The following is a 17,970-nucleotide window of genomic DNA, read 5'->3' as shown; positions in this document are numbered from 1 at the left end:
TCCAAAATAGATCCCTCAAACATTTCTTATTTTCTATTCCTTTATCAATAATGCTCAGAAATGTGTCACATGTACTGTTTTTGTCAAGAGTTCCTCTCACACCACAAAGAAATTAAATTACATGAAACTGTGAAGGATGAGGAAAAAATGAAAAATTACTTTTCCAACAAACAAAAAATAAATTATGAGCACTGTCAGGGAATGTGGTTTTCTTACCTGTGGTATGCTACTATTAAAGAGATTTATAGCTCTGCAGATTGTTGTTCCCTTGGAAACAAATCAGTTCAAAGAACACTGCAAAGATTTTAAAAACTGAAATATTCCTAAAATATTTTCATTTTAATCTTTTAGGGTCCAATTCTGTAGGTTTATTTCATGTACATCTTTGAATTAAACTGTCTGATACAAGACAGTCAGACAGTGTCTTTATCAAAAGTCTGAAAGTTGAGTTGAATAATATTAACAGTTTTTCTTCATTTTGTATTCCTATTTGAATATTCGTGTCTTTACATCATGTCATCCTGAACTTTTGTTGCCTCCAGCAATGTATTATCACACTTGGAATTTTACGAATTCACATGTGTCTGATTATGTGAACACATGGAAGTTAATCACCATCAGAATAAACACTTCAATTCAAGCAAACAGGCCAAGAATAAAACAGAAATTTTGATACTGTAACGGCAGAGGATCCAAAGCTCAAACCTCTCAGTCTAAGGTGTTAGTCCATTGTTCTAAAAAAGGCAGCAATTACTTGTTGAACTTGTGCCTGGAATGCCACCAAGGTTTTTATATACTCACCCTGGTGTAAATCAGAAGTTAAGTCTAACGCAGTCAGTGAGTGACATTAACTGGGTAGGCAGAAATCAGGCTGTGAATACTTGAAAGGGAGAATCTGCAGAAGAGACCGCCTTACACTACACCATTCAGCTATTTTATTAACTCCTGTTCTACAAATTATGACTAAGATTTTTAATTGCAAACAACAAAATACCCCCATTAAGATGCACTTCTCTTGTGACTTGGCTCATTTACAAAACCCACCAAAATGAACCCACAGAAATGTTAAGGAAAGACAAAAATCCTGTAGCGTCCCTCTGTACACTACAGCCCAACCAACAGCGGTCCCTGACACAGAAAAAAGAAGTACCACGCAGTGCAATTTAATCTGCTGTGGAATATTACCTGCAAGAGTCCTATTCTCCTGACTTTTTCCAAACTGTCCAGCCCTGGTCTAGAGTCCTGGGTATTGCAATGCTGCAGATAAGGCCCCTGCACGCCATTCTAAAAGATTGTGTCAGTACGTGGGAGGTATTGCAGAGCATTCAAATCAGAAATCAGTGAGGGCAGAGTGCCACTTCTGAAGGACCAAAGGGAAAGATCTTATATTGGTTGCTGTTCATATTTCACACATAAAGATGAATAAAAATCCAGTATTTACTTTAAAATTTTGCACATTTAAACATATAGCTGCAAAGATTAAACATACCATTCTGAACTCTTCACAGCTTTGTATGCCTGTATTATCAGTTTTGTAAAATGAATTTTTACACATAACAAAATAACTGTTATATTTCCTATTTATGGATGTTATTGTTGCCTGAATTGTCTCAACCACCTCTGATGGTTTTGGGAAAAAAAAAATTAGATCATGGCTTTTCTGAGCAAACACAAATCAGCACTTTCATAACATGAGCTACATTCCAGACAGATCTTCTCATATCATAAGGAACATATACTGAAAACTGCAACAGCTTTTGAGCATAACTACTAATATGGCTTTTGCAACACCCATAAGTTGTCAAATAAAACTATCTCAGTGCCCACACAATGTATGTATTTGCACCACCTTATTCATTCACTTTATGCACTATGATTGAAGACTCAAAATGGTCCCTCAGAAGTATGACTATGCAAATTTAGAGATTAAACTAAGAAAACCTCAAACATCAGAATCCAAAATAACAAGCATTTACAAGAACAGAAAATTAACTCTTTATGATGTTTATTTTATTTTGAAAACTCTACTTGTCACTAAATCATAAGGTAGGTAGGATTATGGAATTCTAGTGCTGAAAAGTCACAACAGCATTTGACAGTTCCGGGAGTATGTCTCAGTGGAAGATAAGACATAAAAAAAAAATAATCATTTTGTCAATGCTACATTTATAATAGTTGAAGGGAAAAAAGCTAAATCTTTCTGACATAAAATAATTTCCTTCAGTTTGCAACAGATGCAGGTAGATTCAAACTAACTGTGATATAAACTAGACAAAAATCTTACTTAGACAACAGCACACCTCTTTTCTCCATGTGTACCAACTTAGTTATTTCTCTAAAACTGTTCCTCTCAAAAAACCTCACTGTACCTCAGTTATGACATGACACTAAATTTATCTGTGACTCATAAAATGCCACTGTGATGTGCCTTTTATTGAAATACTTCAGACTCATTATTCTGCTTGAATAACAAAGAATGTCATAGTTTATATTTAAACATTCAGATTCACTACAATTCCAGTTATCCCTCAAAATATTTTCAACACCTTGAATAAATTTGGTAAAATGAGAATAGAGCTTGCTCTTTTCTGATCAGGACTGCTCCAGGGTTTGTGCTTGCTTTTTCTTGCACTATTCGTGACATGCATAGTTAGCACACGGTCTTGTCAGAAAGTGTTTGCTCCTTGAGATGTCAGCCAACAGAGGGGCAAACAAAATTCTTGAGTAGTTTGGACAACTTTTAAGATGGCCCCTGAACAAATATTACTAAGAGTAATTATAGACCTGTGATCCAGACAACCCAGTTTGTTAAGCCTCCCCATATATCATAATTGGAAGACCCTGTTACCAGACATCAGTTAATTAGAGCTTATCTCTTGAGAAAGTAATGGCCAATACTTAAAACATGTACCTTTTTTGAGTCATTCCCTGCCTCAACTTCACATGAAAACATCAGGCAAAAAGTTTCATTTGTTCAAAAATAAAACCAAGCAGAAAGCAGGCTAATTTAACTTGACATAACATAATTAACAGGCTCCTGGATGGGACTGTCTGGGTTTGGTAGCCTCCTGACAGCCCTTAGTAAGACGTTAAAGCGATCAACACCTGACATCTGTTAGCAAAGAGGCATTCTGAGGTAAAGCACAGCTAAATCTAAAGAAATCAGGTACTTAGACCAGTTTAACTTTTTCATGAGGTGATATCCTGCCTGACACTGTAATCTTGCTTCCTGGAGTGATGCAAGACTTAAGTAAAAGAAAACATCTTGTAATCCCCCTCTACCAATATACAGTAATTATTTTTTAGGTGAAGAGCAACAAAGAACTATTTATCCAAGTTTCAAAAGGAATAAGAATAACCTAAGCAGTACATTTGTGCTACTACCTTAGCAACTGTGATTCTTAAATGGAATTTCTTCAATGCTGTGCTGATGTGAACAAAACAACCTACCTCAGGGAAAATGGTTTATTCTCCTGACTAGTGAGGCAGAGAATATTCCTAACAAGAAGTCTCATTTGAGCTCTGTACATGCACTTACTGAGGCATTTGGTATGGTTAATATTAAAAAAGAAGGCAAACAACACCGTCAGAGGTGAAAGCCGAACACCCTGGAAGTAGAAAAGAATGCTTTCTTTTGTCTTTGCATTTTTAATGTATCAAAGATATGTTTTTAAAAAAAGGCCAAGTTCAAAAAGAATTTTAATCAACTTATAAGATGAAGAGAGAGAGAAATACTTTTTAAAAGCTTTAAAATAAGAGATATTATTTTGCACTAGGTACACACAGAAAACCCCAGTAAGTACTCACCACAATGTCATAAGGGCTCTTCACAAAGCTATTAAATTAAATAGAAGAGAAAACTAAAAACCACAATTTCCACTGATTAAAAAAATAAAATAAAAAGGTTGGTAGCTAGAAAACATCCCCGCATAATAATATTTTTACCAACGGCCAAATCCCTGACAGTAAACAAAGACATAACCTGGTTTTGCTTTCTGTTTTTCCTAAATAGAGCATTTGCTGTCTTCTTCATGATAATGTCAGTTACCTTTACACCTTTTTTCTTCTTTTTGGTAGTCCTGGGCACTTGACATGATTTGAAAGTTTGCTTTTGTATAGCCTGGCTGTAAAATTGTACTACTCCAAGTTGAAGCATGTCGGCACTGTGAAAGCTGCTGTCCATTCGTCTGGATATCATAATTTTTGAAGTGTCTTTTCTTACAGAAATGATTTTCTGTCATGCCCACAACATTCCATTTCTGATTTCTGTCAGGAAGGTGAATCAGTCTGTCCCACAACAGGAGGCCACGTCCTGGATGTTTGGCAAATACTGCAGGGCTACAAACCGTTGGCTTTGCCAAAATCTTGTTCAGGTGTGGAGTTTTGGAAATCAAGTGGATCCCCAGCTCTCCTGATGCTGTGGTATTCCCATGCATCTCCACTGGACTGCACTGATACGATGCAGAACCCTTCAGCCATGCCCAGTCAGCCACCATAGTTCCCCTTCAGTAAAAGTGAATACAAAATTTTCCCGTCTGAGACTCCTGAAAAAGCAGGCAGATCTATGTGGACAAGCTAACACTAGATGCAACTTTCACAACACCACAGCTACAACATGGGCCCCGGGGCAAGTTACCACCAATTTATTGCCTTGCTCATATGATCATTTGAGGTCTTGTAGGTCGAGGCTGGTCGTGAACAATTTTCAGATACTTAAAACACAAAACATCAAGGATTCAGCCTTGTTTGACTTTGCTCTTATCGTAGGCTGACCTGAGGGACACTCAGTTACCTAAGTGTGACATTCTTATGTGGGCATGCTTAGCAGTTCCGCTTTTGCTACCTACTGCCTTTCTCCGCCTGTGGTCACAGTGGAGTATCAGAGATGCTAATTTTATCACAGGAGCACAGACACTTGGCTCCAGTGTGGATAATGAAAAATAACAAAGCTGCATGATTTTATCTAACTGGCCATTGCTTATTATTTGGTATAGAAGAAAATGAGATCCCACTAGCTAACAAATTTGTAAAACTAAATATAGCCTAATTTCTATTCTAAATATAGCAAAACAAAAATCAGTAAAAATGACCCATCCAAGATCATATTCGGTATTTAAGAAATTATTTTATTTTATATTATATGCAACAAAAATTCAAATACAAAATATATGTTTAACTTGCATAAATAGAAAATTCAAGATATCAGATGACTGATACCCACAGTGGTTTTAATCAGAATTTTAAACAGATTCTGCTGTTCTAATCAACATAAGAGTCAATTTTACATACATTTCACTCGGTAAAGGAACAGTAAGGGCATGCCAAGTCATTAATTTCCAGAAAAAAATAATTCAAAGTAAACTGGGATTTCAATTACCAGATCAATCATAATATTGCTGTTTCTGAAGCCTTTGTCTTAGGACTTCTCTTAAGTGGAATATTGTTAGTACAGGACAAATTCAGAAAACTTAATCGTGGTTAGTTTTAAATTTTGTTATCCTATTTTAATTCCTGTATGTTCATACATCTTTCCTCAGTATGTTATTTAATTTTAGATGTAAACACCTTTTTGCTGCTAGGAATACATGCTCACCTGACATTTGCAGCTACAAGTCTGTTTCTTCTACTGACTGTATCTCAGCTAGACATCAAAACCAACAAATTTGAGAAAGTAGCTGGCATCATGGACTTCAATGCAAAAGGCAGGTAAGTTACCTACATAACCTTCCCTTACCTACTTACTTCTAGCTTTATAGATCTGCTCTTAGTTCAGACATCATTTTCTAAGTAAAATTAAAAACTATTTCTAAATGCAGGTAATATGGCAAGAGAATATCACTTGTAGGAGGATAATCAGTTTAAAATAGAACAGTGAAAGTAACCCAGAAATACTAGGCAATTTTAAAAAAATAGAACAGAATAGAAAACTTCTTTTCATCATTTTAACACTTAGATATTCTCTTGAATTCATAAATTTAAGCACAGAGGAAGAGATAGGATTTCTCAGATAAGGCCCTCTGGGAACTGAGAACTTCCCTCTAAGATCTGAACTTACACACTTCATTTTCTGTGGCACAAAGAGGAACTGTGCACTACAACCCACCCTTCCTCTAGACTTTGCATAACCTAGAACACTCTACTTGGTTCAGTAGAAAGCTACTCTCCCTTGAGTTCTTTCACACCCTGATGATCTCCCTGCGTGGATGATATTGCATCTTCACAAAATGCGAGAGTCAGGCATGTGCAATATATATATTAAAAATACAGGTATGTCTATAATACACTCATCAATAGATCCATGCTTTGTCAGTTCCTTGACCAGGCCAGTGATTCAGCACAATTCTTGACCTTGTTTAGAAAAGTCAGCTATATCCTCAGTTATTCAGGTCTTGCTATTAGTCCTCAAGATCAATGATTCATAATCCAGGCTGTCCAATCTCATTAGGTAAAAATTTCTAAATATTTTACCCAAATTAATCTTTGATATTAAAGGCCATCTTTGCTGTCTTTTAGCCTATGAGGATTTGTGTTACCTTTGATTTTAATCAAAACCCATACATTCACAACTATGGTAAGAATTTTGTTCCCCAAGGATTCAGAGAGGGTGTCATACAAGACTTATAGATTTCTACCTTTAAACTCCAAATCCCTTCATAACTTAAAAAATAAAATCAAAACATATTTTCCAATTTCTTTGTTGGCAAAGCATCTGTGGGACTTTGAAATATGATCACAGATACATTAAAACTATGAGAAGAAATTTATTCTGTTATAGTTTCCATCATTTGGAATTTACCCAGGAAGAGTTTACCAAAGCTAGCCAAACATCAAGAAGCTATATGATCTCTTTTCCTTTTAGTTCCCTCTGAAATTTGTCTCACTATTTTGCCTGCCATGTTAGTTACAGTTAATTTAATTTTACAAGTTTCTACTTTATTTCACAAATTCTCCTCAGTCACCAGGGACATTACACATTCAAATTTTTCTAGTCAAAGATTAAGTTGCAAGGAACTACCACTGAGGGCTTTTATATTTTGTCTTCTATTCTTGTACTTCATATACTGAGGTACAGAAGATGTTTATGTCTTAAATTACTGTTCTTTTTATTATCATGTTAAATTGTTTTCATGAGAGGACTACATTATTTATTCTACTTCATTGGCTCTAACATATATTGCCTGAATGTCTCAAAGGCTTTTTTTTCTTTTTTAACAAAAAACCACATTGAGCATCTGCTCTTGGTCTTGTCAACCCAAAATCTTTGATAAAAGATGGTAATGTAATTTTGTTTCCACTTCTTATCTATAAGAGAAGCACCTCTCTCTCCCTCTAGCTACTGTTAAAGTGGGTATAATCAAGGCAGGAAGCAGTACAGCCTCCTGGGATGAACCATGACTAAAACCACAGGCCCTGTTTCAGATTTAAGAAGGACTAACAAGCAGGGCCAGAACTCTTCTCATCAAGGAATCATCAAGCAATTTCAAAATGCACATTGCAGCAATAACTGGCATCTCAGCAGTCAACAGGTCAAAAGACTTCCTCAAATTCCCATCAAAAGGTTTCTTTAAAGGCAAGTTTGTTTTTACAGAAGGAGAAAAGTTTTATCAGATGAGCTGCCCATTAAGCTTAACTAAAAGGATAGGCAAAGGATCTCTCAGAATTATTTTATTACAGGACAAAGCAATTTCCTTAATGGGAAATTGTAAGGGTTGGCCTATTCTCAGACACACAGTGTTATCTAAACATCAATATATAAAGGACTGCAGAAAAAATATGGAACAATTTATTTGTTTTCATCTCAGTTATGTGGCCTTTTTTCCCAATTTTCTACTAGTAACTGTCAACAGTGGTCAAAGAAGCAATACACTAAAAGCTCTCTCATTTTTAGTACAACTCAAGTGAAGACAGGCATTAAGTTGTAACTCCAGAAAGATGGAAGGTGGTAGCCAGCCAGCCAGGAAGACAGTGTTTCCTGCTGGAATGAGCTGTATACCAGCCCTGAACTTTGATCCCGACAAAAACTCGGAGTATACAAAATAGGACTAAAAACCACACTGAACCACACTGTTCCCCATGTTCACAACAACCCTAGAGGTACTGCATTAAATTTCCTCTGCTGTGCCCTGAGAGCTACACTAATTTTCCTTGCTTGGGATCTGCCCTGTTGCAATCAAGGCTGGATTTGCATTACCACTATTACTATTATTGCTTTATACAAAAGTAGCTCCAGTTAACAGCTAGATCCATTGGTGAGGAAAGCTGCTGTGACCACACAGGCAATCAGTCCCTGCTCCTAAGAGACTGACTACACTGCTCACATTTTTAAAGGGAATGCAAACATTTATTTTTCACCTTCAGCAGCAGCAGGCTGTCACTTAGACAAAAGGTAAATTAACAGTTCTGGGATGTCAGAGGATTGCTGTTTTCCCAGTTACAAAGACACTTCCTCTAACAACAAAAAAGTTATTTTACATTCCAAAACTGCTTTTGTTTGTTTTTTTTTTTTTTTTTTTTTTTTTGTTTGTTTTTTTTTTTTTTTTGTTTTGCCACTGAAATATCCAAGCATATAAGGACACTGAAGTGGGTTGGCTTCATGGAGATCAACTAAGGCAAATGTAATCAGGATTAAGACTGAGGGGTGCACAGTAGGTTGATGAAGCAGTCTAGCTGTGTATGGACACAGTCCAATAAAACTGTAGAGGATTTTTATTTGATGACTTGAGTGAAATAAAGAAAAAAAGCAACCAAGCTACTATTAAAGGACATGTCCCTAGCAAAGTTAACACCTGATTCATACTTTATTCCAGCATTTTAAACCCCACAAAGTAACTATAAGTAAAAGCATGTAAAGTTTTCATGTGTGTTTGTTTTGGGAAAGACAAAACCATCTATGCCAGACAAGGCTAAGGTTTCATTTCTTCTCATTAATCTTGCTGTCAGTTCACAGCATTTTATTTTCTCTCATTTATTTTGCTTCTTTGCTCCTCTTCCTCTTTTCTCTCCTATCCTTCCATTTTCTCCCCCCTAGAAAGCATAGCATTTTCTCCTTATGCTTCCTTATAAATAGGGAAACACTTCACAGCTGAGTTTTTTTCACAATTTTTAAACTAGGCTCGTATGATCATTGAATAAGCAGAAGGATGGAGCCCAACTCACACAGACTAGCCGGACTCTTCTTCTTAAATATGCAAAATTTACCTCTGTAAATGTGCTAAATAAAACCTTTGAAAACATGTGATTTCTTTCCTGAATTTTTAAAATACAAAAATTACAATGCCTATAAGAAAAAAATTGTAGAGTGAAAAGAACTGTAGCAGGTAGAACAAGCAATGTCTGCTGAAACCATGAGGTGTTTTTTAATATTTCAGAAACACGTGCATATGTGCAAGCTTGTAGAAATAAACAGCCAGGGTTATTTAATCCAGGGTTGTTGTTCTGCAACTTGCTTTAGCAGTGGCACTATTATAAAATATTTAAATATTACATTTTAGAATATGGATTTCAAGATTAAATTTCAGTATTTCCAATCTTTTGGACAAGTATTAAATTATCAGTAAAGAAGAGTGCACAGATAATTACAATAAACTTTGTAAATGGTTTCTAATGTGTAAGAAAAGACAATATTAGGAAACTTGTCATAAAGAATGTAATAGCTTTATCCTGGTTCTTGATATATCTTAATGAGATCCTCTGTGAATCAGTGCAATCACTTTTTAAAAACATGCTAAATTTCCATTAACTTTTAAAGCAATATTACACATACACTTATCAAGAGCTGGGCTTGACATTATGCTCAAATTTCTAAACATGAGAAAATATTAATCAGAGAAAAAGAATACCTAGAAGAACATAGCAGTTCATCTGTAAGTTAACCAGAGGCAGGTTCTGAGCACAGAGAAGCAAATGGTTCAGGGTTCAGAATTTTGGCATGTAAAGAGCTCTCTGAAAACCTGTCCTTTGAGAAATGAACAGGAATTGTATAGACCAATACAGAATCTTGTAGCAGCTACAGATAAAACAAACTTACCAAAAGAAAATAATTACCAAAGCTATATGGGGAAAAGCAGTAAAATACCAGGACACACCACGGAACTAGAATGGTACTGGTAACCAGTACAGCCACATAGATGCTAAATGCATTCTTCCTCTCATAGTTCTGCACAACACATGGGAGGGAGTTTCTCTGAGGAGAAACTACACCAGAACCAGAGGGCTCACCTAGCTGCTGTTCTCCAACAGGAGTTGTAAGTGGATACCCAGAACAAAGCAAGCACATATGAGAGCTCCCACCAAGAGTCTCTCAATCCCCAGCTACTCCTTCAGCCCAAAGGACTGCCTGAGCCCTTGTGGCCTTTCTAAAATGCAGCAATACCCAATGGATCTCTCTTTGAACTAAAGCCCAGTCTACTCTTGTGTACTTTTTTATTCACAGCTCCCTCTAGCAAAGAATCCCAGTGTCTGTCTCTTCATGCGCAGAACCACCTCCCTCTGTTTGTTTTAAAACAACATTGATTTAATTCCCCACACACAGCAATCCACCTCTCCAGGGTTCATTCTGCAGACTATTATTTGTATGAATAAGGGAATGTTAACGGATATTTACTCTCTTCATGTTGTGTTAGATAATTCTTGTAAAGTCTGGGAACCTACTAAAATAGAAGTGAGAAGACAAAACACCGCTTTCAGAATATGGTTCAAAATATGTAAAACACATCTTTAAAAACAATAAGTTACAGTGAACCATTTAGGAAATCACTCAAATCACTTCTACAAATCAATTTAGATCACTACCACCTTTTTCTAAAATCCTGATTCTGAATATTACTTTCCTCGTGAACTTTCAAATCAATTCACATGGTCTTTCCATAATCTCTCATTAGATTTTCCATTTCTTCCCACTGGGGAATGGACAGTATATTTGGCTGCTACTTGCTAAAATCCTGGGGATACATGCACATAATTGAAGCTTTTTCTTTTCAAGGTGATGAAAGAGATCAAGTTATTTTGATTCTAAAACTGATTAAAAGAGATAGCCAGTATCTTAAAAATCCCACCTCCCACTGAGGTCTGAGTAATGAACAGGTAAAAGAAACAAAGGTACTAAAACTAGCAGTCTTGACAAATATGTAATTTGTTATAGATAAAAAAGGTAAATAAACAAGTAAGGTCTGCCCAAACAATGCAATCAAAGCGTCTTCAGTAAGAAAGACAAACTTGGATGCGAGGAGAAAATTCTTTTAATTCAAAATAAACTCTAGTTTGGTATAAGTCTAAACCATTTTCAGAAACACAACAAAGCAATAGTGAAAGGCCTTTGTGTATTGGCAGAATGTACACATTTCCTTAAACATTTGTCTTCTTTTACAATAGCACTGCAGCAAATCTGATGCTTTTAAAGAACACAATGAGAAGTGCATTTAGTGAATGCAAAAGGTATTTTTATATGGAAATAACTGGGAAATGCTCAATTGGATTGATCCTACAGTTTGCCAACAGCTTTACAACTGGCACAAAAAAAAATTAAAGTCCTCTCTATGTATAGGGATCAATACCAAAGACAAGTGTTGTAAGTTCATTGCTCCGACATACAGTTATCAGAATAACTAAACAGCAGCTGTGGTCAGGCTCTTGAATATCATAAAATGGCAGGCTGCAACTCCTGTGGCAAGCACATCAAAGTGCTTTATTTTATAGGCTATTGGAGAAGACTTAGAAAAAACAGAAGGACATTTTACTCCTTTAAAATAACTACTCTAAAAGCTTCTTGCCTGCAAAATGAACAAGTACATTTTATACTGACAGCACTTTGCAGTCCTCCTTGCCTGATGTCAGTAGTGAAATACAGCTACACAATTTAAAAATTAAACTCAAAATTTAAAACACAACAGTCCGCTCCCACCAGAAATAAATTTCAGAAAAATAAGTTATCAAAAGAAACATCTCTGGCTTAAATAAAACTACTACAGAAAGGGACTAAATATACTGATAGATCATTAAAAACAAAACAGAATAAACACATCAGCATTAACATCATGAAATGTACCTAAAATGACTAGGAAATGCTACAAAACTAAAAAAAATGCTGCTATTACTACAAAAAAAAGTTTGTTCTCTCTGTTCTTTGCAAAATCTCATAAAATTCCCCTCCCCTCCTTTTTTTTTTTTTTAATGTGTGATCTTCTGAGGAAAAAAAGAGCAGATATTCCTAAGTTGGAAAGAAAACACAACATATTAAAGAATTGTATAAAATTTGAAACATTACAAAATGTTTCCCAGACTACTTGGCTTCTGTATTTATATAGTACTTTCACAAAGCACTTCTAAAAATATTAAATTTTGAACCCAAAAAGGGTAAAATTAACCCAGAGTGTCTGTAACCTAAAACTTAGCAAGTGTGATATTTTTAACTGCATATTCAGAAATACGCTTGTAAGTAATAAGAGCCATCATGGAGTGATTCATAGCTTCATGCAAAAACATCCCACAATATAAATCTTGTTAACCTTTTGAAAATCCCCAAAAGCTCATTACAAAGCTGCTGAATCCTGGCATAACAAAACCTTATATTAAAGTATTTACTGTCCTCCTAAAAAGTCCATTACTTAAAAGAAATAATACACTTGAATTAGTCAGATTTTATCATGGTCTGGCAGGCAAAAGAAGTGTCAGACAGTGATGTATGTCAAATTAAATTATCCTAGGAAAATCATTATAGAAATTTGGGAGAAGTAATTTCTCAGCTGATATTAAACAATAAACTGTTCTCTGCCTGAATTAATGTCAAGTTTATAGGGTAGTGGGCATTAAAGTGAAAAGACTCATGAAGAAAATGTGGTACCTTTCCTATTCTATCACTTTTCCCAGTTCTTGGAAACTATGTGCAACACCCTTGGAGACACTGGTTTTCAAATGGATTTGTTGCACGAAAGCTGATTAATTTTCTTCTCCAAATGAGGGACCTGTTTCAAGAAATGTTGCATATTAAATTCTACTTACTGAAAATATGCATTTATGACATTTAAATTATATTCCCCAATGTAAGCACTTAATTTTATTATAATTCCTATCTTGATCTAACTTTACAGTCATTACCAAATAGAACAGTGTGGATATTTGAGTAGAAACACAATGACTGAGTTGATTTTGAAGCTCCCAAGTAAAAAGAGTAAAACCCTGGCCTTACTGAAATCAGTGAAAGAACTGCTGTAGCTTTTTCTGGAACCACTATTATACCCTTTACATTCTTTCTTCATCTGCCATGAAAGTAAAAATTATGAGATTTACTGTATTTTAGAAATACTATTTTCTAGGTTTTGGAACACTTTCTTGAATTTCTTCTTCAGTTTTCACTGTAGTAAATAAAGTAAGATGAAAATATATCTCAAGATTTGTCCTGCATTTTGGCAGAAAATGTACGGAAAGGGAGTCTTCAGTGATAGCTATAGCCAGTGAAGAGTGATGCTAAACCAGCAGCTTCATTACAGTGTTAAAACAAAAGAATTTTGAATATTATTTTACATACTTTCCAACTTTTTTACTATTCTATTGTGCAAATGTATGCACACAAAATAACTTGCTCTTATTGCTAAGATAGTACTAATTTTATAATGCCAATAAAGTTTTTTTTTCTCAGACATTACTCTGTGGGCAGCAATTGTTGGTGTCAGCTGTAAAACTGCTGATGAACACTGTTGTTGCAGCCCAGAAAACCAATCACACCATGGGCTGCATCCAAAGCAGTGTGGCCACTAGAGCAAGGAAGGAGATTCTGCCCCTCTAAACCCCTCTCATGAGACCCCACCTGGATCACTACATCCAGCTCTGGGTTCCTCAGAACAGGAAGGACATAGACGTGTGAGTCCAGAGGAGGGCCAAGATGACCACAGGAATCAAACACCTCTCCTATAATGAAAGCTTGAAAAAGTTGAATCTGTTCAGCCTTGAAGAGGGAAAGCTCTGGGGAGACTTTTCTGCGGCTTTTTAGTACCTGAAGGGGGCCTGTAAAAATGATGATGACAAATTTTTTAGTCTGCAAATGTACTAAAGACTAGTTTTACTGTCAATGTCAAATTCTGCAATCTCTTGTTAGAAAAACTTCTCTAGATTGCACTAGAACCTGAAGGCTTTCAGGCAGTGCCTACAAGTGGAAAATACATACTACAGTAGAAACAACATATGGGGAGGAAAAATTATCTACCAAAGCCACAGAATAACATAGCCTGTTATTTTAGCCAGCTGGTTCGGTTTCATATTAGATTCTGCTGCCATATTCCAGTGACTCAGAAACAGAATCTAAACTTCCATTATCATTCATTAGAAAATGACTCCTGTCTGGCTCAGGATCATGGTATTTATGAAGTTTTTATACAGTTTGAAAGACTTTAATTTCATCCATGCTTCTCTTCATATTTACTCTCATGTAGGGAATGTAATTCCTATAATCAGAAACAGAAAATATGAACTGCTCATAATGAAAAATACTGAAAAAATGCTGGACATCTACAGCTGTAAAGTCATCTCCATTGCAACTTTTTTTTTTTTTTTTTTTTTTTTTTTTTTTTTTGGGTAGATGTTTTTTGCACATATTTTCTCTGCTGACTTCTGTCAAAAGAAATGAAGAAAATATAGGTCCTTCCAACTAGGCTTTGTGTTTCTCTGAGCTTAGCAGAGCTGCCCTGCCAGGGGCAAGTCCAGGGAGACAGGACTGATTAGAGTGCTAGTGGAAAACTTCCACAAACCCACCCTCCACAGGAAGCCACAGACCCAACAGATAAGGTGAGGATAAAGTGGGCACACTGCACTTCCTTCCTCATCTCTTGCCATCACGCAGCAGAAACTATTAACTACTCCCTCTAAAACCACAGCAACATCAATCCCTGTAATAAAATGCCATAAAACACATTTTAGCATGAGGAGAGCACAACAGAGAGTTGGAAGAGGCCAAGTTAGATGCCAGTGCTTTAAATTCTTTCAAAACAGGTATTTGCCAAATGAAATCACCATGCCCAGAATGACTGCAGGACATTGCAAAGCTACTCTAGCAGGGCCTGCTGATGCAGCCTAAGGACTCGTTCCCGATCCTCTTGTGGCAGCGATGCCAAGTCAGAGCCTGACACACCAACAAAGGGTCAGTATTCCACTTTATTCCACAAAATGCCTCAATGGTCTCTGCTTCCTTCTTATATTTACCTCTGCTTCAATAGGCAGCAAAGTAACCATAAAAATACACACCTTTTCATACTATCAAATAATAGGGTTTACTATGAAAGCATGTATTTTAAAAACGTTGGGGATGATTACAATGTGTCCCACATCACTACGCTCCGGATGGAGGAAAGAGATCCATTCTCAGCACCAATAAATTCAGAAATAGTTAAACAAGCATTTTTCAATAAATATTTAGCAATAATCACTCCAGAAAAGCTAGAAATATTGCACAGATGCTCTTATTAAATATGATTACCTGACATACTGCTGGGAGTTATGGATATGTAATCATTCTTGTCTTTCTTCTGTCACCAATGTCACCTGCCAAAAAAAAAAAAAAAAAAAAGGGAAAACCCCCATGTAATATGTTCATAAATGCTCATTTGCAGAATACCATTAACATTTGACCAAGATGGAGCCTTCTAGATCTTGAATAGCATGGTCAGTGTCTGATAGCTTAACATATTAAATTCAAAGCATTTTGCTTAGCTGCATGAGATAACAAATGTAAATCAAGTCTGAAACATAGTGGACTGGAGGAGCTGTGGTTAATAGGGATTTAGAGCAACACCTACAAGCTTATGTCTACTGATGCTAAAAAAAAAATTAAAAAAAAAAAATTTGTGCACTTCATGGAATATTTTCCATTATTTTTTTGCAGAAGTTCCTCCAAGTCTCATATGCGACCTTAGGAGCTAACTGGTTTCCACTTTACAGCTTCTAATGACATGCATTTACCATTACTCTTAAGTTCAGTAAAAACAGGGGATTTAAAGGAATTAGAAATTCTTTGTCACAGTTACACCAATTCTTACCCAGTCACTCAAAACCCAAAAGTCTACTGACTTTTACAAAGTTCTGAGATGTAAATAACAATTTTACTCATATGGTAGAAAACAAATTTACATGTACTTAACACTTAACTTTTGAACAATGACATATTTTATTTTATTAACAAGACATCTGCATCTGTGAAGAACTGAATCTGGCATTTTAAAGTCTTGTTTTTGATATTTAGACTGTGTTCCCTTTTTATATGTCCATACACACACAAACATAATAACTATACTCTTTTTCTGCTTGGTAGCAAAGATTGATGCCCTGCAAGCTAATTTAGTGCTAGGAGAGAAAGTAATGGATACCAGTTATGACAACATCCCTTGGCCGTCTCGGTATTTATGCCAGCCCTCACGTTTTTCACACAGAGGCATCACAGGCAACATGCCCTTGTTCAGCCATCCCTGCCCAAAACACAGTGCCCAGCTAGATGATCCTAGCTCGCTCCCTAGTCTAAGCACCAACAATCCAACCCAAGCAGAGACAATCCTAAAGGCATTACTCCAGAACAGCGACAAGATCTCATTAGAATTTTGAAGTAAGAAATCCCAGGCCTGCAAGTGACCCCAATACTGCCTATGGAAAACTAGCCTAAGAATAAAGTCATGCTCTCTGGAACATCCGCCTATACTCAGCACTGGTGAGGCCACACCTCAAATACTGTGTTCAGTTTTGGGTGAGTTTTACTTCCCTTTAAAAAGATCATTAAGGTGCTGCAGCATGTCCAGAGAAGGGCAACAAGGCTTGTGAAGAAAACATGTCCTATGGGGAAGGACTGAGGGAGCTGGGGTCGTTTAACCTGGAGGAGGCTCAGGGGAACCTCATCCCTCTCTACAACTGCCCAAAAGGAGAATGTAGTGAGGTGTGACTGCAGGGAGAGGACCAGAGGAAACGGCCTTCAGCTGAGACGGGGAGATCAGATTAGATATTATATAAAGTTTGTCACTGTTAGGACAGTGAGACATTGGAATAGGTTGCCCAGGGTGGTTGTGGAGTCACCATGCCTGGAGGGGTTTAAGAGGTATCTGGATCTAACGCTGGATGATGTGGTCTAACCAAACATCTGGGTTGATGTTTGGACTGGATTATCTAAAAGGCCTCTTCCAACCTTGCTGATTCTGTCATTCTATGAACGGAAAACACCTCTCTTTTAGTGTTAGTGTGGAAGTGACATTTTAGAGAGGAAAAAGAACCTCTCTTAAATTGTCCTAATCACCATTTTATGGTAAGAAACAGGCCTTTGTTAAGAAACCTGTGGATTTTATTTCTCTCCATCCATTAGGCATGTGCCACAGTCCTGTCCCTGTTTCCTCACACAGAGAGCTTTTCCCTTGAAATAAATATCCTCCCCTAGCAGCGGGCTGAACATGGAGCGCTTCTGCTGTGTTCAGGCAGGGTCAGAAAGAGAGCGCAGGTGAAGGCAGGTAATTACCGGGTGATGAGCGCGCCCGGGACGCGGCCGCGCCGCCTCACCGCAGCCCACGGCCCTGGGGCGCTCCCACGCCGGGCTCCGCTCAGCCCCGCGCCGTGCGGGCGCCGCTTCCCGCCCGCTGCTGGCGACGGCCGGGCAGCGGCGCCGGGAAGGCGGCGGGAAGGCGCGGGAAGGAAGGCGGCGGGAAGGCGCGGGAAGGCGCGGGAAGGCGGCGGGAAGGCGGCGGGAAGGCGCGGGAAGGCGCGGGAAGGCGGCGGGAAGGCGGCGGGAAGGCGGCGGGAAGGCGCGGGAAGGCGGCGGGAAGGCGGCGGGAAGGCGGCGGGAAGGCGCGGGAAGGCGCGGGAAGGCGGCGGGAAGGCGCGGGAAGGAAGGCGCGGGAAGGCGGCGGGAAGGCGCGGGAAGGCGGCGGGAAGGCGCGGGAAGGCGGCGGGAAGGCGCGGGAAGGCGCGGGAAGGCGCGGGCAGCACCGCGGCCTCCCCGCCCTGCCGCCGGCA

At 37.7% G+C, this 17,970-nt stretch overlaps 1 protein-coding gene across 15 annotated transcripts in view; it reads right to left on the bottom strand.

The window, feature by feature from the left end:
• The window catches only part of THRB (thyroid hormone receptor beta), a 168,409-nt gene that overhangs the window by 32,843 nt on the left and 117,596 nt on the right, over nt 1–17,970 (bottom strand). For 14 of the 15 annotated variants that reach the window (XM_021538085.3, XM_077787104.1, XM_021538086.3 and 11 more), the window contains one exon: nt 15,464–15,528. In XM_021538085.3, the coding sequence (XP_021393760.1) occupies nt 15,464–15,470 (7 nt within the window). In that variant the 5' untranslated portion in view covers nt 15,471–15,528. Of the gene's footprint in view, nt 1–4,048; nt 5,517–15,463; nt 15,529–17,970 lie in introns of those variants that run through there. The other variant, XM_077787124.1, reaches the window with a different exon arrangement.

This window comes from Lonchura striata, chromosome 1, assembly GCF_046129695.1.
Source record: "Lonchura striata isolate bLonStr1 chromosome 1, bLonStr1.mat, whole genome shotgun sequence".
Taxonomy (NCBI): domain Eukaryota; kingdom Metazoa; phylum Chordata; class Aves; order Passeriformes; family Estrildidae; genus Lonchura; species Lonchura striata.
Note: the sequence above shows the minus strand (reverse complement) of the source record. Positions and strands in the feature narration are given on the sequence as shown.